Source organism: Leiobunum rupestre, chromosome 6 (assembly GCF_980474605.1).
Source record: "Leiobunum rupestre chromosome 6, qqLeiRupe1.1.hap1, whole genome shotgun sequence".
Lineage (NCBI taxonomy): Eukaryota > Metazoa > Arthropoda > Arachnida > Opiliones > Sclerosomatidae > Leiobunum > Leiobunum rupestre.
Genome location: NC_143389.1, coordinates 48,467,521 through 48,495,513, shown reverse-complemented (window position 1 = coordinate 48,495,513; position 27,993 = coordinate 48,467,521). Strand labels below are relative to the sequence as shown.

General features: G+C 38.2%; 1 protein-coding gene across 1 annotated transcript; it reads left to right on the top strand.

Moving 5' to 3' along the window:
• Positions 1-5: 5 nt before the first annotated feature.
• LOC149941302 (uncharacterized) lies at positions 6-26,506 on the top strand. Its single transcript, XM_090177818.1, has 7 exons — positions 6-184; positions 14,893-15,007; positions 15,108-15,134; positions 21,180-21,339; positions 23,193-23,338; positions 23,401-23,536; positions 25,163-26,506. The coding sequence occupies exons 2-7, from the start codon at positions 15,004-15,006 to the stop codon at positions 25,422-25,424; spliced, it is 735 nt and encodes a 244-aa protein (XP_090033944.1). The 5' UTR covers positions 6-184; positions 14,893-15,003; the 3' UTR covers positions 25,425-26,506.
• The last annotated feature ends 1,487 nt before the right edge of the window (positions 26,507-27,993 follow it).

Below are 27,993 nucleotides of genomic sequence, written 5' to 3'. Positions count from 1 at the left end.
TGCGGATGAGAAGTGCGCTCCGCCGTAATTCGCCCGGACCAAAACGCAGCGTGCACCGACTGCCGAGACGCTCAATTGAGAGATAAAAGTCAGCGAGATTCCCTCTCCGGTCGCTCCGTTCCGTTGTCCCGCATTCCTTTTCTCTAGCTTGGCTTTCATCCCGTTCGAAATCGGATTTATTGAGGTATAGTTTGCTTTTTATAAATTATAAATGTTCCGTTTTCCTCTACGGATACTTTTAACCCTGCGGTCATATATATATATATATATATATATATATATATATATATATATATATATATATATATATATATATATATATATATATATATATATATATATATATATATAAGAAAATACAGTTATATATATATTTATCTCTCTCTCTCACTCTCGTTTGTAACTTTGACCCGCTTGTATATAAATTGTTTACGTACGAGAATTGAATTACGGTTTTTGTAATAGACTGCGTTTCATTTTTTATAGATTTAATTAGGTGGGTAATGTATTAGAATTTTTAGTTTTATTTTCCATTTTCCATGATGGATTAATGAGAAAATACTTTTTTTTATTTCGGTAATAATATACTTATACCTTTTTATTCTATAGTTAAATAATTTATGCCAAATCTAAGCTATCGACTATCAAACGCAAACTAATGCATGTATGACGAATTCCACGCTAAGTCGTTTTAAATTAGTCATTTAAGAATATACTACGCCAAAACAGCCCGTGAAACCTTATTGCGCGAAAGAGCTAATTTTATTGAAAGGTTTTCTAGCGTATCTCTTCCACTTCGTTATCCTCTGTTTTTCTAGAAAGTGTACCCCCCCCCCCCCCCCCTTCAGCCTGCTCTTCCGTGAATTGTATAAAAGTCGCGGATCGATCTCCCAGTTTCTCTATCCTTTTTCATCCAGTTTTCTTTCGTTGTTTTTTTCACATTTAAAATCGTATTGCGTCCCCCCCCCTTGTCCCCCATTTGACGGCCCTGTCTCGCGCAGCCGTTTAAACCCGAAAGAAACGATTCTTCTTCTCCTCGAAGCTCTTTCGTATTTATCACCCTCCGCGTGACATCGCCACTACTTCCGTTGCTATGATTTATTCGCTTTTGTTGTCACATTTCTCAGGCTAAAGTCAATATCTTCAAATATATATTTTCTTATCTGAACTGATTTTTTTTTCCTTTTCAAGAGTAGAATATATATTATATTTGTAGAGTTAACTCGCTCTTTGTTGGAAAAGGTCAAACAAGCCTGAAAATTTTATACAGAATATTTTCCATTCATTAATTTACCTCGGCTCCTATTTCTATATTCTGAAGTAATAAGGCTTCGTTAAAATAACCCTTCTATAAAAATATTTTGAAGGATTTCTCGGGGCTAATCTGAAAAAGTTTCGGTTTTAAAATATAACGTATTATTACTTTTTAATTTTCGGAAAGAGCTGCGGAAATGTTTGACCTAATATTGATCTACTGACGCCTGTAGAAGTGTTCCAACCGCCGCTCCCCGGAGTACTGCGGGTAAACATCCCTTTCCCCCTTTTGAAATATTTTTCGCGCGTAAAAGAAGTTAATTTGTTTGGCTATAACGAATATTATTCCAAACGAAAGAGTCTCTGTTATGAAATTACATTACTAGGCCTGAGCAAACGCGAAAAAAAACACAGTCGTCTGTATCAAAGAATGATAATTTATCAAAGGAATAATATATAACCTTTTCATTACGCGAAATTAAAGAAGCTATAGCGAATTAGAGCCTGAATCAGAAGTATAGCGTCGAAGGCGGGGGAAGAGTATGGTCTGCGCTGTACAAAGATTGACGGCGCATTCTTCGGTTGTTTCTTTTTCGGGGGCTGACTCTCTTTTTAGTCGCCTTTCGCCCGGACGAGCTGGGAATATACTAATAATAGCTTCAGTTTCGCTGAATATAAGCGAAGAGGAGCCAATGGATAAAAATCTAATTTGTCTCGCTTTTCCTCGGAATAAGCGCTAGAGCTCCCAAACCATACCGTAGGTTATGAGGCTTAAATGCCGGCCGACAAAATAGCTACTATCCTTTCTTATTTGGCGGTTGCCTGGCAACTGTCTCGCCTCGTTTATCCGTTACCTTTCTAAATATATATACATCGCGCGAATCTTCCATACTAGAATGGGTTTCGCCGTTAATTAGTTTGATTATTAATTCGCTATTCCACTTAAACGTCTCTTTAAAGCGTTTACGAAAGAGTAGAAGTACATAGAAAATAATCTTAGGCGCATAAATAACTTACAAGGAGACTACCCGAGGTGTTTATCTCCAATTTTGTTCAAACTCGCTGAAAATCCCTAAAAGGGTGGACAAGAATGGGCTTTCGTTTTGCCATGGCAACCAAAAATGTTTTTCACAACTTAAAAACTGATTACTTGTATTTACCCAATATATGTATATTTACTCATATTTACCAAAATTGACGTATATTGGTTAAAATGTACCAGATTTAGCCATGATCGGAATTATGTATCTAATTGATGAACCTTTTTTAATTTTTTGATATTCGATTTTCACATGTTAATTTTCATAGAGAAAATCAGTTTTCAAGTTGTGAAAAACATTTTTGGTTGCCATGGCAAAATGAAAGCCCATTCTTGTCCACCCTTTTAGGGATTTTAAAGTTACATGAACGTCTACTTACCACCCGAGTTTGAACCAAATTAATTTTCCGGAAAAATAAAATGCGGAAAAATATCCAGAAAACTTTCCGCAAATCGGAAAAATAAAAAATTGAAACATAAATTACATTTTAAGGGTTTTTAGAGTTTTAAACTTTTTATTGAAGTAAAATGTCTAATATCAGTAAACATACTACAAAACATTAATAGCGTTACATTGTTAATCAGTTTAAACTAGTCTAGAGGTTTCGTTTTACTTTCAGATTCGAAAAAAATGATGCGAAAATGCCGCTTTGTTTAAATTTGCAAACAATATATTAGAATAATTAGACTAATCGTGGAATGAAAACATTTATCGGAAAAATACGGAAATTTTTCCGGGAAAAAGGCGTCGGTCATTTTCCGGAAAATTTTCTGACTTACAACAATAAAATAACTAAATACGAAAGAGCCTTACGTAAATTTGGGTAAATTTCGGAGAGTGGCGGGCGGAATGCGTCCCGTATCGAATGGAAACGCGCTCGAGCGGAGGCTGATCCCGCCGACGCCATATCGAGTGACGGGAGAGATAGCATCCAACGAATTCCGTAAATCAAAGGGCGACGATATTGTCCCCTTATTAAGAGGCGCCCCATTGGGTTCGGGCGGCTTCGCGTTGAATTACCGCCTTCGATCAGTCTCTCTTCGTGCCGTCGCGACATCCCGCGCCTACGGACAAAATCGAAAACAATTTAGGCGATAGGACAGCGCCTTCCTCTTTAAGCGAAACCGAGTCAATAACTGTAGCCTAAAAGAGAAGCGGAGAGAAAAGGGAACGATAAGTCGCCCCGTCCTCATTTCTCGACGGAGATTCAATCTTGAATTTGCTCCCAGGCCATTCCTCGACTTAATTTCTCCGTTTCTAAGGAAACCGAGTCATTTTTCTCCGATGCATTTATTTCCGCGCAAACGGCGACTAAATTGAAACCCGGATTTTAATTTAATATACGATACTAATTAAATTACTCGCTTTATCGTTGTCTGCGGTAATCGTACCCTTACCAGGCGGCAATTCCGTGTTGCATTGTATAACAGACGGTGGCTTCAAAACCACGAATAAAACTTAACTTACCCGAAGATTGCGTTTCTCTTCCTTCAACCTTTACGAAAAATTAAGAGTGACTTAGTACAAAATTTTCATATAAAACCTCTCTCGCGAATAACTCATTTCATAAATTATAATGACAAGAAGAAAAGTTGAATTTAGATGAAGCAACATTCTCGAATTTTTAATCAGATTCCCCGGGTCTTTCGTGTATGCATTTTCTATTTAGTTCCCGGAGCATTTTTATATTTTAAGCCCATCAGCTCCATCCTTTCGCGTTCCCGGAAAATATGAGTGGGAAATTATGGCTCTTCAATCTGGACGTAAGAAGACGCGGAGGGGGCAGGCGGGGGACACCGTCCTCTTAACAGCCCCCTAAAAATAACAGCGGGTCGGAATTAATGTTGGAGATGAGCTTTTTGTTTGACGAAGATTCTGACGGTGTTACCTTTCGTCGTTACTTTGTTCGTCCCCTGATAATTACCGTGTTTGTCCTGCCAACACGTTTCCAGAGATTTCCCGCCTTAGGACACGACTACGTTTTTCATTTCGTTGTCTTGGGGGATATGGCGGTACTCGCTTTCCAGCGTCCGCCGCTCCTTGCAAATCAAAAACCCGGCGTTGAGAGCGCCACTATAAATGCTGAATTGTCGTATTGGAATCGGATTTTTCACGCCGAGAAAAGAATTAAAGGAAGCGATTAAAAGAAGCGATAGTTTGAAGAAATAAAACTTACGGCAGAAGCGAACGGCTGGGAAGTTTGGTTACGTAGTCCCACCCTGCAAGTCGAGTTGATTTTTGCATGGCGCCATCTGTATTTGAAAAAGAGAGCTATGTTCCTATTTAGTCATCTTTTTCGTAAACAGATAGCGCCTGGCGAAAATGATTCCGACTTTAATGGTGGAGCTACATCCACCTTGCAGCCACTTATGAAACCGAACTGCGGAGGTCTTTCCGTTTTGAGCAACTGGTGGAAACTGTTCACTGGGTTGCTTGAGATGGGTAGGAGGCGTGATAGGCTCGAATAACAAATTCAAACGATAAGAGGTTGGTTTCCGTGGATGTAACTTTAAAAGTACTATCAGAAATTTGACTTCGACTATTGGAAAATCGCCGTTTCATCATACGCTGCTCGTTAAAAAGTGCCGACCAACGAAATGATATTTTCACCTGGTCGAACTTGTTCGCTCTTCATCCGAGGATGATAAGGTCTTCTATCATCCGTCATCTTTAGCCAAACCGCCCGTCGGTATCTCTGGAGTAGTTCTTAACAAAATGCCGATGGAACTATTTACAGTTATAGCGGATAACTACGAGCCCGGGATGATACAATGGTGGTGGATTGAAGAGCGTTTAGTCGGAGGTCATTGAACGCTGAATGAGAACGCTTGGGAGTGATACCCTGAGCTTTCGTTCTAATCCCTCGCTTTCGTCTTTTTAGATATTTTCTCTAGGTTTTTCACCCGTAACAGACTAAGCTCCTAAATGTTTTCTTCGCTTAGAACTCGGCGTGAGGGCCAAAAATAATATTGTATAATATTATAGCTTTTTTTAACCGTAATTTATCGCGTACGCTGGAACGGTAGAGTCGCTCTACTATAATGTATATTAATAGGTTCAATAGGACCTTCGCGTGGTCTTATCCGCGTTCAATTCGGATTAACGTGAAGCAATCATTCTCTCTTCTAAGCTAGAGCGTAAGGCTCCAACCACGCCTAAACTTTAATATCGCGCTAAGCCTTGACTATTTTAAACCCTTTCGCCTGATATTGAACGGCGGGGTACGTTTAGTCCCTGAAAGGAATGCGAGGTTCCCATTTCCTTTAATTCGAAATAGCGACGCGCTACCCACGTGACGTTTTTCAAATACAGCGACAACTAGTCAGAGAGCCGCTAGTTTACGACCACATTTGGCGCTAAAAATACGGCTAGTTCGCTGTAATAAAATGTGCTGAACAACGAACGAAAGGCGACAGACACGTGATCTCGTAAAACTATCGCGTCCTATTTTACGCGGCGTTCCTTCTTATCAAGTTTGTTAACAAATAACTCGTCTTAAGGTCTATTCACACGAGCCAACTTTTTGACCCAACTAGATGAGTCAACTTTGAGTTGAGTAAACTAGTTGGTTCGTGTGAATAAAAGTTCGATGAGTTGATCCACCAAAAAAGTACGCGAGAAAAAAATGGATCACTGATCCATTTTTGCTGACTCAGCATTTTGATTTGAAAAGTTGGCTCGTGTGAAAAGGTCTTTAGACTTCTAGCTTTATGGTACTAGTTTTTCCGATCAAAGTCGCGAGTTTCACTCTTTATTTTTGCGCCGTCGTTGGATATAAACGTATAAGGTACAATTTCGCGAGACCAACGCTTTTTTGGTTCGTTTTCAGAACGTTGACATAAATGGTTTCTCATATCGCTCAAATATTTCATCTAAATGAAACGCGATTTTTCATCCTTGGTAAAAAGTATATATTTGTAGCGTATATTTATGATTTTTCGGCCAAGGCCCGAAGGAAGGTGTTTCAGAAATGGAAAGAGATACACCGTAAGCCCATTACATCTCCCTCGGGGTACTTTCGAGAAGCGTTCGTTATTGTCGGCCGTTACTTCTTACGGGCCTTTGCCATGTATTTCTTACCACATTCAAGCATACGGGATGAATATCTCATTTCACACGTGCACGCGGATTTCTAGCTACAGACCATTCGTCTTTCGGCCATTTCGGGCGTCGTAAGTTTTCCAATTCCGCGCCTCTTTTCGAAATGGCTTCTTCGGATGTTTTTGGCAGTTTTGAAATTACGAACCCAATCTGTCGTGAAAATCGGACACGTTTTTGGCCTCATTCCTTCTACAAGTAGATGCTGTTATTTTCGACGCTGTCGTTGGCGGTGAAGATGGAAGTGGTGAACCATGCCTTATTAATTCATTGGCAACATCAATTCGGGCTATCGAGAGTTCGTAATATGGGCCATTTGATTTTTATGAAACCGACGGGACGAGATATATTTATCGTGGAGCCCTAAACTAGGGCATTTCATTTCTCTAGAATCGTTTAGGGAGAAAGTGTAAATGATATATGGGTTGATAGGTTATATCAAGTTTTCGTGATTGGTTTCTCGTGGTGGATAGACGTCAATATATTATGGCCTAGCTTATTTGGTTTATACGTGATTGTGTGGTCCATTTTGGGATATTATATAAGATATGGATTAAACAACTTGTTGTTTCTCTACGGTGATCAACATTTTTACAAAACATAGTCTCAAATAACGCGTTGACCAACTAATATCTTTTGTTCATCAAGTTTTGAAGAAAGGTCGTTTTTTTAGCTCAAAATATTTAAATCGAGTACTTTTCGTACACATACCAAGCACGTAGATATAGAAAGTCTAAGAGGGGGGGGTTATAACACAACCAGATGAAATGGCGAGCGCAGCGAGCGCCAAATTTTTCGTTAGCAATAACGCATTTTTAAAGTACTGGCTAGACTCGGGACAAGTGACAATGACATTTCCACACGTGTATCAAACGAAGTTTTTTAATACATTTGCGAGAAAGTGATAATAAAACAAAGAACAAAATTGATATTGTTTTGCAAAATTTAATATTTTTATTGGAAAAGGATAATGTTAAAGTAGTAATTATTAAAATATGCAATTCTAGTATTTAAGCACATTTTGTGTATAGCTAAAGTTTAATGACTTGGTAAAAAAATATCTAACGTATAAACTCTTCGGCGAGTAGATAATATGAATTGGAAAAACAGTAAATTTATAAAAAATGGAAAAGTAAAAAGCACTAGTTCGCGAAAACGAACTTTGCGATTGCCGAACGGCTACGAAAAGTACTACGTTTTCAGCAACTGTATTAAAACGTTTATTTAAATAATAATATTTCGTCGTTTTCTTCTTGAAATTAATTGACTAACTATTTCTTGGGCGTTTATTGATGAGGCTAACTCTCTATGTATTGACATGAGTGCTAGACCAGTGAGCCGCTCTTGTCCGGTTCGGTTACGCAGGTAGCTCTTCAATCTCTTCAAAGTTGAAAAACTCCTTTTAGTCCAGTCAATATAGCAACTATTTTGGCAAAGTTCGGAAAAAAATAGGGTAGATTTGAAAATTGCAGGGTATGTAGATTTGACCTTCCTGATGAACGTACGGTGGTGTGCCCTAGTGTTCGAAGTGAGCGTTCGCCGCCATCTTGGAAAATGGCTGTCAAAATCACACTTTTCCCTCCATTTATCGTTATATCTCCTAAACCGTGCACCCCCCAAAAGTGTACTATTTTTTTCAGATAAAGGAGTTTATTTGGCATAAAATGATGTACCCATATGTGTAAGTACGACAAACCGCTTGACCGCTACGATTCTGTAAAGATTGACCACTCATTTAAAAAAAAATTGATTTTTGTGGTTTTCGGAACTTTCATGCTTTTAATTTATATAAAAGTCATAAAAAATAGCATCTACAGAGTTTTACTAGAGTACCATTATAAAATCTCCGTTTAACTATAGTTATTAGCATGAGTTCATAAGCAATAAGTATGCCACGTTATAGAGTTCATACTACGGCCTTTTAGAAATTAAATTTGTTGACGCTCTTGAAAATCAGAATTTTGAGCTGTTAAAGTGGATATCAATTTGTATAGGAAGCCTTGTTTTTTATTATTGAGATATAAATTCTAAATGAGAAATAAACTGGCTAGCTTGTGCATAGTACCAATTAAAATAATTACGCCATTGTTACTCAATAAAACGTTTATTTAAAACAAGAAACGATTTATACGCTCTCTGAAGGAGCACGTGGAAAACGAACGTATACGGGTTGAACAAGCTGTTTCAGACGCGGATACGTTAGTCGTAAAAACCGCACAAGTTTCATTGAATTTCGAAAATGTAGTTGTTATCGGAACCGATGCAGATCTGTTAATTTTACTTATTCAACTTGGTTTGCCGTACAAAAATATTTTTTATTTCAAACCAGGTTTTGGAAAAGTAAAGAGCAAATGTTACGATATAAGCGCAATTCAAATGAAATTTAGTACTCACTGCAACAAACTACTTTTCCTACACGCAATCACGGGCTGTGACACGACCTCCACTTTATACCGTCAAGGGAAGAAAATCGGTTTTAACCTTATGATGAAAAAGGACATAGTCGCGCCAGTTGACGCTTTCAACAACCCAACTTCAAGTAAAGACGAAATTGTTGCAGCTGGAGAAACATTTTACTCGCTTTGTATGGTGCTCCAAAAACTACAACTTCTTTGAAAGAACACCGTTTTCACTCTTACATGAGAGCTGTTGCGAAATGTTCCATTCAAATAGCCCGCAACTAGCTTCTCTGCTGCTGAACATTCGTTACGCGCGTACCACCAAGTTCAACACTGGCTCGGGTATGAGTTGAAAGCTACCGATTGGGGATGGGAATCCGTTAATGGTGAACTTTATCCAGTACTTACACGACAACCACCTGCACCAGAAATAATATTAAACCTAATATCATGCAAGTGCAAACGGACTGTTATGTTCAGTCCCATGTGGACAGTGCCGTGGTAATGGTTGTAATAATTCGAAAGCTGTAGAGGTGATCGACTCGGACAACGAAGGTCTAGAATCAGGCGAAACTGAAGTTAGGCTAGAGAACAATTCTGAAGAAGAAGACATTGTCACTGATACTTAAAACTCAAATTGTTGTCATACATGATCCTTTAAAAAACCTAATACTATAATATGCTTTTTTTGTGTTAAAGGGGAACGGTCAAGCTTTAACCAGTTATATAACCACATAGCCCGTAAATAAAATAAATGTTGTAACGAAAACTAAATAAAAAAATATTAAACGGTTAGTTTTTAATAAAATAAGGAAGTTTCCGAAAATCGAAAAGGGCTCATACGGTTATCCTACGACACCTGGTGAGAGACCTACGTGTCAGACACTCTCGCTTATACTTATTGCTTATCCACTCATGCGGATAATACTTAACGGGTAATAATAATAATAATAATACATATATTTAAACAATACTAACTTTACTCCTTTAATTCGCCCTGCTTGGAGGCGACAAATACTTTCACAAATTTCTACCTCAATAATCAAAAACAAGGCTTCCTATACAAATCTGTAACGTGGCATACTTATTCCTTATGCACTCATGCTAATAACTATAGTTAAACGGAGATTTTAGAATGGTACTCAAGTAAAACTCTGTAAATGCTATTTTTTAAGACTTTCATAAAAATAAAAACGCATGAAAAACACAAAAATCCATTTTTTCAAATGAGTGGTCAATCTTTAAAAATTCGTAGCGGTCAAGCGGTTAGTCGTACTTACACATATGGATACATCATTTTATGCCTCATCAAATCCTTTATCTGAAAAAAATAGTACACTTTTGGGAGGTGCACGGTTTAGGAGATATAACGATAAATTCAGGGAAGAGTGATTTGGCGGCCATTTTCCAAGATGGCGGCGAGCGCTCACTTCGGACACTAGGGCACACCACCGTACGTTCACCAGGAAGGTCAAATCTAAATACCCTGCAATTTTCAAATCTTCCCTATTTTTTCCCGAGGAATTTCCTATAATGACTGGACTATTTCGGCAGTTGTTGTTGATACTGGCAACGTGGCCAGTTTCAACAACAACTTTCTTGTTAGGGGCAAAAATTCGGGATCGCACTGATCAATCGCCTCAATTGCGGGCTCTAGGAATGACCAGTGGTTGTGCCATAATTCATATTCTGAATTGAATTTTTTCTCTTCTATTTTGCCGAGAAATGTCTTTGCGACTTTTGATAATTCTGTTTTTGTGGCATTGTCAATATTTGTCTTTGTAGGCAGAATCATCTGTAATGTTCCAATAGTATTCTCATGAGGCTTAAATCTAGCGTCTAATTCATTTACTAAGTGTTCCAAGAAAGGATAGTACACATAGTCAAAACTATATGATAATATTAAAATGAAATACCTTTATTAATATTAATGGTCATATTTTGTAATAGAAAAGGTATTTTGTTATAAGAATTACGAGTAATTAAAGCAAGGAATCTGAACATGATTTGGTCGAGCCTGTGAGAGAAAACGTGTTTTGCAAACAAAAGTGGAAAACTACTAAGGCTGTGCGATTAGTGGTTTTAAGAAATCGAGTCGGTTATCGAGTATAAAATTTTTTTCATCGAGTATTCGAGTCAAGTAATATTGAAAGTCGAGTCGAGTAATCGAGTACTTGATTAAGGAGAAACGTTCTCTTATTCGAGTCGAGTAACTGAAAAAAAAACTCGAGTAATATTTTTAACGAGTCGGGTTATCGAGTACTTGATTAGGAGCTGGATTTATTAGTAATTATGAAATTAAATTTAAAAGGAGTATAAAGTAGCTTCCAATACTGAAAAATATTCTTTTAATTTAAAAGAACCACAGTTTCCACAACTTTGTAGGTACAATTTATTGCCCCTAAAAAGTTGTAAAAATCCCCTTTGGAACTTTAAAGCTACGAGGATAAAAAAAAAAACAAATACTCGACGAGTTTAAAGAGCAGCTTATTCGAGTAATCGGGTCCCCAAATATGCAATTTTTTTGGAACTTAATTAATAACTTTTTTTACTGTATAATTAACGGATATGTTACTTTTATGAGTTAGCTAATCTTGAATTAAATGAAATCTTTATTGAATTTAATTACTATTTAATATTTTAGTTTGCTCAGATTTTCTATGTATTTTAATTTTTTATTCCTACATTAAAATACATTGTATCAATGATTTTTTCATAAAATTTACTTGATTTGAATCTTTATTTAAAACATGATTTAAATCAGCCGACCCTGCTGTCACCAAGCCTTGGTATTTACTGCCGAAGTGTTTCCTCTACAAGGGATTTTATTTTGCCCATAGGCTCTAAGGCAATGAAGTTCCAAAGGACGTAATTCATTGTACATCTATCTTCCTGAACACAGGGTTCGTACACGACCTGGAATACCTGGAAAACCTGGAAAAGTCAGGGAATTTGAAAATGTTTCCAAAAGGTCATGGAAAAGTCAGGGAATTTGAAAATTATTCCCAATGGTCAGGGAATAGTCAGGGAAATTTATAATGGTCCGAAATAGTAAGGGAATTTTAAAATGACCAGAAAAACAAAAATCCGGCAAATAAATTTCTGAAAAATGTATTAAAAATACACAATTAACATTTTCCAAGATTTTACCTCAAAACATAAATTTATTCAACAAAAACGGTCAGGGAAATTTGGCAATTTTGTCAGGGAAAACCTGGAAATGTCAGGGAATTTAATTCCGGAAATTTTGTACGAACCCTGGAACATAACTCTATTGTTAGTGATCCAATACAAGATTAATATACAACTGAGTTCGGATAAGTGGATCAAAGTCAAATTGTAGCCAGAGATTCCAGAATTCCTACACAGTAGGAATTCGACAGATGCCCGAGCGTATAAAGGTTGTTACATATTTGAAAATATTTAGGAAAACTATACACTTACCCTTAAATTAATTAATAATTCTACAAAGGTTTCTCTGTTATAGAAATTCCATATGGTGGCTGTTTAACTAGTTCAGGCCCGTGCGGATGAATTTCGGACTCCGAGTCCAATTATGTAGCCGCGGGCTCTTTGGTCTGAAATTCCCAAATGTCTGTTGGTGAAGGACGCGGCGATGGGCCCCTAAGAAGCATGCTTGCGGGCTCATTTCCTCTGGGCCCTGAACCAGCTACTGTTTCAGTATATTACACGCGTTAGTAGCAGCTCTGTTGGCACTTTCGCGTTTAGCTTTTATCCGTGAAAGAAATCAACAACATTTATGTATTAAACTTAAACGTAAAATTAATTTTTTTGATGAGAACTTATACGTTGTTTTTCTGTGTAATTGACTTTTTACAACTGGGCCAAGGCTTAGTTGGTTTAAAACTCGTATTTCGTTTGTCCTTTGAAATATATAAATGTATAGAAAACATGCTTCTGAAGCATCTCGTGACCAGAGTGGTTTCTATAAAAGCCTGTCAAAGTTAACTATTGGCGACCCAAACGAGTCTAGGTGGCGTAACGGCGCTAGCTTCTCCGTGGTAGCGCCTATGATCTAGCGTCTGCTAAAGACAAATTAAGAAGTCATAAGAACGTTTTTTCTTGAATGAACTTATCAAAATATAAGTAAACGATGCAAAACTAATAGCAAAAACTAATAGCGTCTGCTTTAGCCGCTACCTATCTAGGTTTCAATGGCGAACGAAAGGTGGCGTTGTGATAGTTTTCGGTCCCGAATAGAATTTAAATTTAGCGGGTTTCATCATCCAAGAGGACAGGGACTGAGATGAGATTTTTATTATGGACGGTGCCATCTTGTTCTACTTGTTTATGAACCATTATGATTTCCTCCTTTTCCTCCCGGTGCAATTTTTTCGATGGTACGAGCTGCAGATAGTGATGGATAATTTTTAATAATCGATACTCAGCTCACAAAGTGTAAGCCTAACATATTAATAATAATAATAATAATAATCAGCTAGGCTAATACCCAAGGCACCACCTTAGGCCTAAGTCATCAAGCGACTTTTGAAGCCTTTAATTCAGCTCTTATCAGGTGTAATTCAAATAATGTCTCTCAAATCCACTCATATGAAACGTGTTTACTTATGGTTCACCTCTTTCGCTCAATTTTCTACGGCTTTCTCACGCTCAGTTCAATAAAAACATCAAACAATTACAATTCTTTAAAAATACGGAAAACTGCAACTTATTTTCAGCCAAAAAAAATTGAAGAACTAGCAAAATTACACAAAATTCTGAAAAATCTACGTAAAAAAGGAAATTTTATAGCCCATAAAAGACGGTATTTAGGCTAATTTTCATTCGCTTCTCTCAATTTGAAGGGAGATTAAGAGTAACAATGAGAGCTCCTTTTCTCGCTCAATCTATCAGCTCTAAAATGAGCGAAGCTCGCCCATCACTGGTAGCAGAGCCCAGATTTTCATAATTTGAGGGAGCACTATGATAAACCGAACTTCAGTAAACATTTGCGTTTCTTTAACAAATACAGGGTGTTCAAAAGGATATGCAAACATTTGAAGGAGTTTTAGTGGGTGAGTTGAGAAGTATGCCTGTTTTTTTTTGTTTTTTTTTTCAATTTTCCTGGGATTAGTGAAAAGAGCGCCAGAGAGCTTCAAAGTGTGGCCTACTAGCCCCTGGAAGTAGGTTGCAACAAGCGCAAAACCAAGCAGCAGGGAGATGCGAACATTAAGGTTTGCGTAAACAAATCGAGGTAACCAGCGTAAAAAAGTAAACTTAAACAGTATTTAAAGTCCCTGCCGCTATGTTAGCGCTTGTTGCAGCCTACTTCCAGGGGCTAGTAGGCCACACTTCGAAGTTCTCTGGCGCTCTTTTAACTCATCGTAGGAAAATGGGAAAAAACAGGCATACTTCTTAACTCACCCCCTACAACTCCTTCAAATATTTGCATTATACCATTTGAAACAACCTGTATAACGGCCTCTAAAATATTCTTGAACATTGGTAAGATTTCATTTTATTTACGGGTTTCACGGGTACAAATTTAATGCTCTTAAACCATTTATTGACGACGCAAGCGAACATTGTAGGCTCTTTAACGATTCTAATTTCCGTATTTTTGGAACACTCGTAGTCAAGAAAATCCGAAAAAAAATTTTGATCCGAAAATATTTTTTGATGAAAGAATAGGAATCAATGGATTGATTTCTTTTCGTACGAAGAATTTTCCTCTGATTGTTATTCGGAAGATTAGTTCAGGAACCTAATCAGGTTACTTTCCAGTACCTTAATCAAATGAAATATATCTCGATGAGAAGCTTGAAATCGCGAGTATAACGGGCTGCCCTGTCGCTGGTCGCATTTCATTCGAAGTTGAAAGGCCCCGGAATTCTAGGAAATCCCGGGTAGTGGCGACTTTTGAGGACGCGTTCCTAATTAAATCGCGGTATTCCGGGGGGGGGGGGTGACTGCCTAAATTGGGTTAACTTTGTCTCAGAAATTGAAATGAGAAGATTTAGACTCGGGAAATTCCTCTAGATTAATCGTAATTAAAGATTCCTCGCGACCGACTGTTATTGTTTCCTTCTGGTTTGATCTTTATCTCTCCCTTTAATGTATTTTCCCCATTTCTTTTTTAGGTGTCTCGTTTTTTCTATTGTCTGGCAAATTAGCGGCTATCGTCTGCGGTGTACGCTGGCTCGAAGATCATCTTAACAAAAAGTTCATTTTAGGAATATCATGGCATACTAATGGGTGAGAATGCGTTACCAAAACAAAGCGCGTTCTCGTTTTGAATAATCTTTTCTCATTGTTATTCCCTTTCTTTTTTTTTCGCTGTCGTTTTTCGTTTCAGACTGTTTTCTTCTCGTCGTCTTTTTGCGTAAGTAGCGCCATCTTTTTTCGCGTAGTTGAGACGATACGTGACTTGTGGCCGTGAATTTGAAAGATACCAATTGCTTTGCCACGCGGATAACGAGACGTGGGCCATTTGGTGGTAGCAGGGCTGGGGAACTTTTTAATGTTAGCTAACCAGCCTCACGATCTTAGACTGTTTGAGAAAAACATCCCCGATAGCTGCTTTGTTTTTTTTTTTTTTTTTTTTTTACTTTTTGAGATACATAAACATCGGTGTCGACCCGAGGCCTTAGACACCAGCACACACACAATAACTGATTAATCAGGGTGAGATATGTGTAACGGCCACGCCAACGAGGGGATACGTGGGGACAGGGGTGGGGACACCCGTGGCGGAAGTATCCCGACCACCCGTTGGGGAATTGGTAGTCGTCCTCACACGGCCTTCCACAAACTCTGCCTCCCGGACGCCTGGGATTACAGGAGTGAGCCACTACTCCCGGCCTGCTTTGTTTATAAATGGGCGGTTTTAAGCGTGGTCTTTAGGGGCTGCAATCAAAGGGGGAGGTACATTTGTTCGAATTTCAATCGTCCGAACGGTGGAACAAATGTTCGAATTTCATTCGTCCGAACAGCCGAAATAACAAATTGATCGAATTGGACAACTTATTTGTTTCATTCGTCCGAATCGGTAGTATCACTTGTCCGAATTCCGTCGCTAAATTAGTATTTCTTATTGCTGTTTTTTTTTTGTCCGGATTTTTTTTGGCCGATATAGTAAGTGGGAATTGCGTTGAATGTTGTGGATATTTTAGGTTAGGTTAGGTAAGGGTAGGTTAGGTTAGGTTAGGTTAGGTTAGGTTCACGTTAATGTTACTATTTTCTTATATTAAAAATAAACAACCAATTCCTAATTTTCGAAAAAACGGACAAAAGATTATTAGAACAAATGAAATTCGCCAGTAAAGTTAACATAAATTGAACGACTAAATCACCAACAAAAGTTGTGATAAATTTTTCGGGCAAACGAAATACGTTTTCGGACATACGATCCTGTTTTCCGGCATTCGGACAAATGATCATTCGGACATTTGTAAAATTGTACCACCGTTCGGACGAAAGAACAAATGTACCCAAATCCAATCAAAGGGCCCTCTTCGCGGTCAAAAAATAAAAATAATTTAAATTTAATTTAATTAACCCTGCAAAGTGCATCTGATACACCCAAACTTGATTAACAGTGTTAGTCCAGGGTCCCCAAATTTAACGGTCCGCCCCTGTGTTTATCAAGTTTGGGCTGGTACTAAAGAAAGGATTCAAATACTGAAGAATAAGGCCTAAATGCTCGCTTACTTTGAAGCCTCCGGAGTAATTCTGGCGTAGATCACCTTTCGTTTAGTAGATAGATTCTTTTCGCCTGTTCTGGGATTTCGGATTGGAGTAAATAGGTTAGAACTATGACCTCACTTTACTCCAAATCTGTTCGAGTTTTAGTTAAAAAGAGTAAAATGTTTTTATTTTGGTTTTTATAAAGGTTTGTCTCTGACCTGTTTTATTCAGTCTTTTTCTTTTGATGAAGAAGCTATTTAGCCAACAGCGAAAAAATTCCAAATGAGCCTTCCAGATTATGAAACCACTGTTGTTAAAACATTAGTGACGTGGAATATGGATTTAGAACAATTTTAGAATTAAGCCTTGCAGTTTCCATATTTCCCAAAACGACATTTTAGCGGATAAATTTGTAAAAGCGGACAAACAAATAAGTGTACTCCCTTTACTCGCACTTTTGGAGAAAAAAGTGTAATTTTCCGGAAAAATAAAATGCGGAAAAATTTCCAGAAAAGTTTCCGCAAATCTGAAAAATAAAATTTGAAACATAAAATACTTTTTAAGGGTTTTTAACTTTTTATCGATATAAAATGTCTAATAACAGTAAACATTCTAGAAAACATTAATAGTGTTACATTGTTAATCAGTTTAAACTAGTCTAGAGGTTTAGTTTTACTTTTAGATTCGAAAAAATGAGGCGAAAATGCCGCTTTATTCAAATTAGCAAACAATAAACTATACTAGACTAATCATGGAATTAAAACCTTTTTCGGAAAAATACGGAAATTTTCTTGAAAAAAGGTCTCGGTCATTTTCCGAGGAAAAATTTCAGACTTACAACTATAGTTGTATAGAACAGGCGAATAGTTCGTTTTAGGGTATAAAGTGTACACTTTTCGTCCGAGACAAGGCAAAAAGAATCCACGAAAAGCAGTAAACGAACGAACTCTCGTTACAAAATATCACGAAGGGTTTCAAAACCAAATATCAGGATAGGCTTAAAGGGGAACGGTCAAGCTTTAACCAGTTAGATAGCCCTATAGCCCATTAAAAACTAAAATTTATGACGAAAACCGCATCAAAAAATATTGAGTGGTTAATTTTTAATAAAATAAAGAAATTTCGGGATATCGAAAAGCGCGCGTCCGCCGCGACACCTGGTGAGAAGTCGGTGAGACAAAAATAACGTAAAAGCGCGCGCTGCTGAAGACGCAAAAAATTTGTTTTGCACGCGCGGAGCGTTCCAGTTATAAGAGACCTAAGCCTAAATTGCGCGACTTTAAAAGTTAGGATAGTTCGCAAATCGCTCATACGGGGCTAGGGGCGCTTGCGGCAGCCCCTAAGATGGCGAAAATTCAAACCTGGCGTTATTTTTCGTTTCAGCTTTTTGGGCCAAAAGCTATTTTTTAAGACAAAAAAGGTACGTGTTAGTATATTGAACGTCTTGTTAATCTTTTGATACGGAAATAAGGACATATTTGGAAAAGCTTGGCCGTTCCCCTTTAATCTGTACCTTCCCTGAATACAATTTTCGTTTGGGTAGGTAGTTCCAAGATTGAATTCAGGGTAATAGAGACTATGAAGCCGCAACCATTGAATTGGGAATAATACTGCTAGAATTACAATTACGATTTCAGTTGCCATGGTTACGTGGGACCTGTTCTGAAAAGACTGTACGAAATTCATCTTTATTATTAGGCGGTAGCGCCATCTATATTTTGCAAAGTTATATGATTCGCGCAAAAATTCAATTGCAATATAGTTGCCACCACTAGAGACAGATGCCGCCACGGTTGAACGATATAGTTGAAAAAGTCTCCATATTGAACGAAATTGGTCCCGCGCCAGCCAGATTTAGTTGTACCTCTATTTATTCCCAACTCAATGGCCGCAACAATAGCATCTGTTTTCATGATCCTCATTCTCCGGCTTACATGGTGTGATAATCTATCTATCTAATACCATAAGCCTATCATAAAGTCCTCATAAGTAAAGGTCTATCATAGAGCCCCATGCTTACGGCATTGCCCACGCGAGTAGAAAATTAACGTACGACGATACGGCAGTAGCGACATCTTATTGACGGATTTTGAAATGACGTTTTAGCGCGCGACACACAACCTTCTTTGCGTGCTTTTTTGACCATAACATGTAGAGGTATTTTCACACGCAAAATGAATTTTAAAAGCCGTAAATTTTTCAAAATTTCTACATCTAAAATATTGTTTTACTTGGTAGAGCAGGCACGCTCGGGTTGATAAATGCCACACAAAGTGACACAAAACGCGTCTAAATCTCACATAAATTTGAAGAAAAAAAACCTTCAGTTTTAGGTTCTGATGAATAATTTTGCAAAGATAAGTGTTAATTTTAAATATTAAAGCGATAAAATTGTGAATAAGCCTTGGCTACGGTGCTAAGGGCTCGCGGTGGAGATTTATCCCGCGTCGTTCTAAGTTTAAAAACGTTCGCGCACGGCTTGCGCGCATTCATACTGCATTTCGCGAAATTTATTCCAGAAATGCATAATTGAGTACGTAGCCACTAGGAGGTGCAAATTTTGAATACCTACCTTTTAATAACGGGTATGTGATCGTCAAAAATTTGGCCTAGACCTTTGCTTATGGGGACCTTATGATAGGCTTTTGCTAATGCCTATTTAGAAGGTCTATTTGACCAAAGATAATATAACTACGTACCCTAGATTGGAAATCAAGCTCCTTGCACGTAATGCAGGCTCTTACTGAGTTCCCGGCGGAAGTCGGAAAAAACTGCCTCCATAGAGCCGCTGCTGGCAGGGCTACCGACATCTAGTTAAAAAGTTTTAGTGAAAATTGCGCCGTGGTTTTTGACTTGCGGTTTTCAAGATAGCAGATATTTTTGCGTTACATTGTTTTAAAACAATAATGGATCATGCTTGTAGCTCTAAAAATGTTTCTAAACGAAAGAAAACTGAAGGTGAGTAATATAATCTTCGGTTATCTATTGAAATTCCTTATTTCTCACCCTGCTATGGAGCCCGATTTTTCCGACTTCCGGCGCGAACTCAGTAAAAGCCTCACGAGAAAACGCGCTATCGAGAAACGCCGAGATTTCGAATCTAGGGTACGTAGTTATATTATCTTTGATTTGACCTAGAGATAATTCAAAGCTATCCCGCTGCACTGACTTCTAGCGGAGGGATATTTAAAATATGTGGCCGCGGCTTAAAGGGGAACGGCCAAGCTTTTCCAAATATGGCCTTATTTCCGTATCAAAAGATTAACAAGACGTTCAATATACTAACACGTACCTTTTTTTGTCTTGAAAAAATAGCTTTTGGCCCAAAAAGTTGAAACGAAAAATAACGCCAGGTGTTTGGGTTTGAATTTTCGCCGCCATCTTAGGGGCTGCCGCCAGCGCCCCTAACCCCGTATGAGCGATTTGCGAACTATACTAACTTTTAAAGTCGCGCAATTTAGGCTTAGGTCTCTTATAACTGGAACGCTCCGCGCGTGCAAAATTTTTTTTTTGCGTCTTCAGCAGCGCGCGCTTTTACGTTATTTTTGTCTCACCGACTTCTCACCAGGTGTCGCGGCGGACGCGCGCTTTTCGATTTCCCGAAATTTATTTATTTTATTAAAAACTAACCACTCAATATTTTTTATGTGATTTTCGCCATAAATTTTAGTTTTTAATGGGCTATAGGGCTATCTAACTGGTTAAAGTTTGACCGTTCCCCTTTAAGAGTCGAAGCGACCAGGCAATTTCCTTTCCAAACTTTCCGTAAAATATTTGGCCATATCTATCGAAGCGAGTCGGCAATGTTATTTTTCATATTCAAAAACCACTCGGAAAGAACGATAGCTGCCCCATATTTTTCATCCCATTGTTGTTAAAAAATTTCCAACAACTTATTATACGAAGTTACTAAAACTCGGCGCGATAATGACTCTAAGTTTTAAAAGCGGTAAAATAATTCGAGTTTCTTTTTGAGTATGTAGGGTTCGGACTCTTTGGCTACTCCGCGTGGAGAGATCGGATGGTAACTTTGCCGTGAAAGAATTTTTGAATTAAAGGTTTTTCGGGGGTAGTTGGTGGGTTAAACGACTCGGAAAGAATAAGGGAAAAGGCGCTCTCCTGGAAACGATTGTCGGCGCTCCAGGGACATCGTAGGACGGGCAACACCGCGTTGCCTAGGTGACCGACCATCAACCCGCCTTCATCCGCCGGCTTTTTCCATCGGGGCTAGAGTCTCCCTGACAACTCATCCGAGATGAAGAATAAAATAGCTTCTTTTCAATTTCCCACCCCCCCCCCCTTCCTCCCTTCTCTTTTTAATTTTTTACAGCTTATTTCCTTTTCCGCCTTCCGGTTTTAAAATTTTTTATAGTTCTACTCGTGACACCTAGATGGCGATAGATTCTCCGTCGTAAAACGAAACTCCCTGAAGTATCACTTCCGCGTTAACAATCGGAGGGTTATCGCGGGCGGCTGTACGAACGGTAGGCCGGTGTACCGCTGATTAAGTCCAGAGCTGAAGAGAACGTGGCCCGGGCCCCGATAAAACCATAATTCCGGGCCCCCCAGGCGGTACGGGCCCCAGTTTATTGTTCCACGTTTCTCCTCTCTCGTCTGGCCTAGATATAGACAATGGCGTAATTTAAATTCGTTTTTAATTAACGCTCGAATAATTAACGAACATTTTGGGTCGAGTCCAACTTTGAAATGAATTGTTCCTAAAGATTCTGATGAATTTCAGAGTTGATATGGTCACTCGTTGCCACTGAGACGGAATACGCCATTCAACAAGAATGTAATTCCGAGAACGTCGAGAAGTGCGCCGCTGGGGTACAGACAATGTACGAAATGCAGGAGATCATGATTCATAACAATCCCGAAGAAATACGCTTACTTTGCTCGTAAGTCGTACTTATGGTCGTACCAGTAGTATATCATTTTTTTTTCAGATCGATTTACAATTTTTAACGGGCAAATTTAAAGGGGTAAAATTCATCCGAGGTAACGTGGTGATGGCGTTATTTGTTAGTAGATGGCGCTCTGATAGCAACATGACGTCATAATTTTGATTTTCAACGAATGGTTGAAAGTTTTCAGTTTTTAGTGGAGAACGGTTTTGTCGAGATTTAAAATACAAAATTCCCTTCCCTGATTGGATAGTTTAAAATTGTATTATAGCGCCATCTATGGCGGAGTTTGAACTACTGTTAAAATTAATTGTTAATTTAAATTACAAAAAATATATATTTTTAATAAGAATTTAAAGTACTATAATTTAGTAAATAATTAGTAACTTTTTAAAACCGTTTATTTTTCATAAACTTTATAGTATCGCCATCTACCTCAAACATTATTAAATAGGAAGGTACCTCGGGTGGATTTCACCCATTTTTGCATATTTTCCTGTATGCAATATGTGAATGCGTCTCATAAAAGCCGATAAAAATATTTCGCCTAAGTTGTTCTCTTTCCGTCATTACTAGAGGATTTCGGAAAGGGGGTAGGAAGGGGAAGTAAATCTGTGACGTATGTTCAACAGCAACGCCATCTATGTACAGATATCAAAACTTTAAAAAACGTTAAAAACAAATTTCGTCTTCTGCAGTATTTTTGTGGGAAACAGAAGCCTTAGCAAGAATCGTGGCCTTACGCGAACGTTTCTTATGATTAACACGTAAATTATAAGTTTCGCGGAACATCTTTTGGGAACCACTGTCATATAGATAGGAGTATCCATCACGTTATATTGATAAGCAAAGACTATAGGTGGTATTCACGAGAAGATGGCGGCCATTGCTCTAATTAGGTAGATAGTTATGGGGGAAAGGGGGATGACACTAGCCTTCCACTACAGCGATGATGACGTCACGAGAAAACACCCTATATATACGCTTCGCTTACTAGACAGTCGTCTCCATAAAAAAAACCCTGTTAACACTTTCGAAACACGGGGGAGGCGCCACTAGTAGCACTCTGAAGCGCGTGGAAAATTTTGACCAGCGTCTGCTATCGTATGCAAGTTGAGTATCTATGTTAAAACTTTAGCGGCCCTGGGCGTTCTCCCATCATGCCTCCCCTTAAGCACGACCCTGGACATATTTAGAAACTTCGAATTAAACCTTGATTTCGCAATTTGTGTTTTCATAAAATCTGGCTATGTTGTTTCCCCCCCCCCCACCCGACAAAAATTGCCCCTCAGTCTTTGATGGGAGTTCAGTTCAATACGTTCCAGTTCTAAAACCGTCAGCGTGACTTACATGAATGTACTTCAACAAGCTGGCAAACATGTTTCCCGTAAAATCAATAAAAACACATTTCGTAAACCATATTGTGACTAGCGCATTAGACAAGTATGATTTATAAACTAGTACCTATCATGATTTATAAACTAGTACATATCATGATTTATGAACTAGTACATAACATGATTTATAAACTAGTACATATCATGATTTACGAACTAGTACATATCCTGATTTATGAACTAGTACATAACATGATTTATAAACTAGTACATATCATGATTTATGAACTAGTACATATCATGATTTATAAACTAATACATATCATGTTTTATGAACTAGTACATATCATGTTTTATAAACGCAGTGAGAGTTTTATATTTTACGTGAGGTAAAGTTTGTGCCATTATGTTCCTGTAGTTTGAAATCTGCATTTAGATAAACTTCTGGTCGTACTAAAAATTAAGATAATTAGAATGGGCCGTATTAACTATATAATTATGACTTCAAAGGCATACGCAAGAAGCGATGGATTGCATCAATTTGTACGTGGTCCGATGTTTGGACGAGAGCCATCGGAGTTTGTACCGCGACTTGACCGGAGGACTTCAAGACTTCATTCAAGAGTTTTGCGACGAATCCTCCGAATTCAGCTTAGGTGGGTGTGTGTGGTGGTCTCGCGATGAGTCTTCAACTAATGCGTTTTTTGGGATTTTGCAGAGTACCGTCGCCACTTGCCATGCTACAACAACTTGACGGACGAGTTCCAGGATTGCGCCATGTACGTCACCAAAGTGGACGAACAAGTGGTCTACAACAAATTCGAGGCCAAGAAAGCTGCCAAGTTCATCTGCTGGTATGAACGTACTTTCTTTTTCTTATAGCTCTTTCCATTTGATTGCTCGAGATTCGCTCCGAATCTGTCTCTGACGTCATAGATGTTGTTTTTCATCTGCTGGTAATTTGAATTTTCGCGTCTTGGTCTGCCATTTTGTCAAAAAATCTAAAAGGAACACGCAAAAATTTGCTCCGATCTCGATTCGTTGATCTGTCGAAATCGGCAGATCGTTTTTGGGCGATCTCGGAGCACCCGAGAGCGGGAAATGGAACACGCGAAACTTGATCGGAGCAGATCCGAGCACGCTAATGGAACATAAAATGTTGATCAGAGCGATCTAGAGCGCTTGAGAGCAGTCAAATGGAAAACGCTATAAACCAGAGCCCTTTCAATTTACAACGCTTTTTAGCTTGGCGTCTCTAGTGGACCATTTAATTTTTGTACATTTTGTGAATCTTTGATACTTTTTTGTTAGAGCCTATTTTAACAATTAGCTCTTCTGTATTTCCAGTGCCGTACATAAGGCCCTTGCCGACCACCTTCCCCCCTGACTACAGAGGCCCCAAAATTCCTATCGATATAAGCGAGGGGTCGGACACTTGCCATTAGTTTGTACGGGATTTCGTAGAGATTTTGGCGATTTTATCCTTACTTTTTGAAGTGATTGTGGGATTTCAATGTTAATTTACCATAGAGAGAGATAAAAGATTTTGCGATTTTAGACAAAGTGTACGGGATTTTGGTAAATGTCCGACCCCTCGGATATAAGCGCTAGCTATCCAATCTTCCATTAAACGTCACTGATTATAAGGGTCCAAAAATTAGTTTCGCGGGGGGCAGGCTGTGATCTTAGCTACGCTATTGCTTGTTATATCATTTAGAACTAAGCAATTTCATGGACTATTTTGTGTAGGTATACAAAAAGAAAAAAATATATCTAAATTTGGTCCCGGTCACTTGTTATAGCTGGCTGGAGCTAATGAAGGATTCAATGTGGACGGAGAGGGTGGCTGGGTTTTGAGTCAGTTTAATATTTGCATACGGTCATTATTTCAATTCTCAGTACCTGTACACGTAATTACGACACGTTATTCATTAGACAGGTGGCGCTCGCGCTAGAAAACACGTAGGGGAACGTGTAGGAGTATAGACGTAGCTTCATTCTTCGCAGACTGTTTATCCTTCGCGTTCCCTCTATAAGTTTTCTAGCGCGGGCTTAACCTATCTTCGTGCCTTTTTAAGGGGCCACATAGGCGTTTGAATTTTACTATTTTCCGGCGCGAGCTCCGGGACTTATAATTAGCCGAATCTCCTTTCACGTGGTACGAAAGAGGAGGAGCTAATCGATTTTCAACCAAGATGTTTCAAACGTCCCTGTGGGCCTTTAAGTTAACGCACGTTTCTCATTTATATTTCTTACACCTTTCCCCGGCGATTATTTTCTCACGCTGCTCACCACTTTAATTTCATTAATTACGAAGGTAATTAGATTCCAAGGAAGAACAGGTGTTTTGAAAATGGTGTACTAACAACAATCCACGTTAAATTTTTCTCTTTCAATGCCTCTCCCTCTTTCCCCGTCGTTCGCAAATCTTCCGGACGATTGGATACGTGTACGGTGGCGACATCTATCTCTCTCTTCAGCATGTACGACGAGAGCATCAATTGCTACCGACGCAAAACGCTGAAGCACTGTGCCAAAGAGGCGGCCGATTTCCTCGACACCATCTTTCACAAACTGTTGGCCAACGTGACGCGTCTCTTAAAGTGCGAACAGTACACCTACGACGAGAAGACGTGCAGAGCCATGGCGGCTTCCCAAAAACACTCCGCTTCGGCAACCGCCATTGTGATTTCCAACGCTTCGCTGCTTCTCCCTCTGCTCTCGTTATTATTCGTGACGTAGCCAGTAGCCCTGCCGAATTCGCGACTATTTTTAGAGCTACTAGATGGCGGAGCGGAATTTCTACACCACCACGCTTTCCCCAGGGATGATTGTACACGCGGTGTTGTTCTACGTTTCCCGCGCGTGCACTGTAAATTATCTCCGGCCATAATTAAATTTCTAATAGGGGGCGTATCTTTTTGGCTTAATAAGGTCGATTTCGCTCTAGCTACCTTATATTAATAGCCTTATTTTTGTAATAAAAATTATTTGAAAGAAAAATGTTAATTGTTGTCTGTGAAATAATAACGGTACTCGGGGGGATAGCTAAGGTTAATAGTTAGTTCAGGTTTAATCGTTGCTGGGACTGGGGTAGAAAACTCGCGTGAACTTCAGTTACCTTAAGATTATTTTTACGTACTACACTCTTAGAAAAGATATAGTGTTTCACGACATACGTTTAAACGTACATACACAATCTTAACCAAATCGTGACACATTTGTTTCGTCGAAATCCAATTTATGTACGCGGTGGATTGTTTCCATATTTGTTTACGTTTCAAATTTTTCCCAAAAGAAGCTCAAATGTTAAAATAGAGTACGTTTAATAAGTAAGCGTGGGAAAAACAACTACAATTTTGTCTTTCATAATCGATATGTAAATATACAAATAAGCCTGTATAGGTCGATGTTAAATACGTGTATTCACATTTTATATCACTCAAAATATAACACGCACAGCGCGAGTAAACAAATCTACAATTAAGTTATTTTCAGTCGCGCTTTACAATAAGCGCGAAGCTACGGCGGAGGGTTACTCTCCGTAATCCATCTTTAAGAAAAAGTACCACTATTCAAAGCGCGACTGAAACGCGGTACAGTCGGCGCACCCCGTGAAAATGACAATACAGACAGAAAGTTTCTGAAATAGCTTGTGTCAAAGTGAGTGTCGTCAATTGAAATTGGTTTATGAATAGTTGACCTCGTTATTATATTAAGTATTATATAAGTATATATATACTTCTTTTTTGATAATTTGTTTTTGGTATAATTCTTCGTTCAAATATATTAGCCTACCTATATAACATTGTTACCAGAATCGCGACTGTAAATTTTTATTTCTGCATTAAAAGTGAAGTTAGTATTTTCACTGTTGGTAATTCTATTTATAATTATTGCAATATTGATATTATATTTGGTACATAATATGATATTTTCGTGTCCATTAAAGGGAATATACATTAAGTTGAAAATCTTCCGCTATAACTGGCTTTTAACTTAACCAGAGCCAGTTACCCCATCTTCCGGTAAACCAGGTAGGTCGAACTTTAATCGGTCATTATATTTATAAAAACAATTTCGGACAATATAATTTAATTAGGTTATCAACGCGATTCTTTTGTGGGGGAAAAACTGGCTTATTCCCAATTTACCCCCATTCTTTTCGTGCCCGGAACAACAATAATTTCCCGTCCTCAGCGCGACAAATTAACACAATGCTCTGTTAATTACGGAGATTTGGTGAATATAGAAGTACGTTATTAGGCACACGTTTCTGTGCTAATTTTTTTTAACATTCAAGGCGGCTGGGAACTTTTGACGATAACGGCCGACCCTGAATTACTAAAGCAACGAAGCGCGATAGACGGCCGTCTTAGATAGCGGCGCCCCCTGCTTTTTATTCCGAGAAATATACTATTATCATCGTCATACGCCGCAGCTCGACGGACATATTATGCACTTTTTTCAATGATAGAAACTAAACAGTGCGTGTCCTGCCGTTCATTGTAAATTACTTGAAACTACTTTTTTTATTTTTCGTGGTTTCTTATAGGTAAAGAAAGCCAAACTTCAGCGTATGATTCATAACCTTGCAAAATTAACGGTGGTTTATTTATTTATTTCTATTAGTGAAGAGGTTTTCCCAATGCTTTCGCAAATTGATAATTTTCATTTTAATTTCCCGAGGCGAAATTGTACCTTTTTTAGTTGCCGTGACGAATTCTCCTAATTTTATGGAGTGAGAAAGCAACAATTTTAAACTTTCCTTTATTTATTTTTAATTAACTACGTTTATTTTTATATTTCTTACTCATTATCGGTTTTTCCTATTTAACAACTTTAAATAAATATATTTTTCAATTTAATTTTTCGTAATCGCCATTACTAATTTCAAAATGAATTAAGCAAAATATACCCTTATTTAAATTAGTCAAAATAATACAGTCTCGTATTTGCGATAGTTTTTAAATTTAGTTTAAAGTAAAGTAAAGTAAAGCCATTTTAAAATAGTAAATTTCTAGGCCGCTAAGCGCATGTTTAAAATCTACACTTGGCCTAAATAAACTCTATTAAATTCCCCATATAAAATCACCAAAATATAGGTAGCAATAAAACCTTAATTTTCAAATTAAGTTGCTCTTAATAGTGATTTGTAAAACGGTAGTGGTTTTATCGAAAGGATGGTAAAATCTTGTTCATATTTTATATTAGAAATCAATGTACCCGTGATTAATAGCTTAAGAGCGGGGAGGGTGGCTTAGCCTTTGACCAACTGTTGGCCACGAGTAAGGTTTATTAGAAGTACAGC

Bases quoted from the DNA above. Each gene is read 5' to 3' on its own strand.
- LOC149941302 (XM_090177818.1), top strand. The intron at 23,339-23,400 runs GTGGGTGTGTGT...GGGATTTTGCAG, and splicing joins ATCCTCCGAATTCAGCTTAG to AGTACCGTCGCCACTTGCCA. The intron at 23,537-25,162 runs GTATGAACGTAC...CTCTCTCTTCAG, and splicing joins GCTGCCAAGTTCATCTGCTG to CATGTACGACGAGAGCATCA.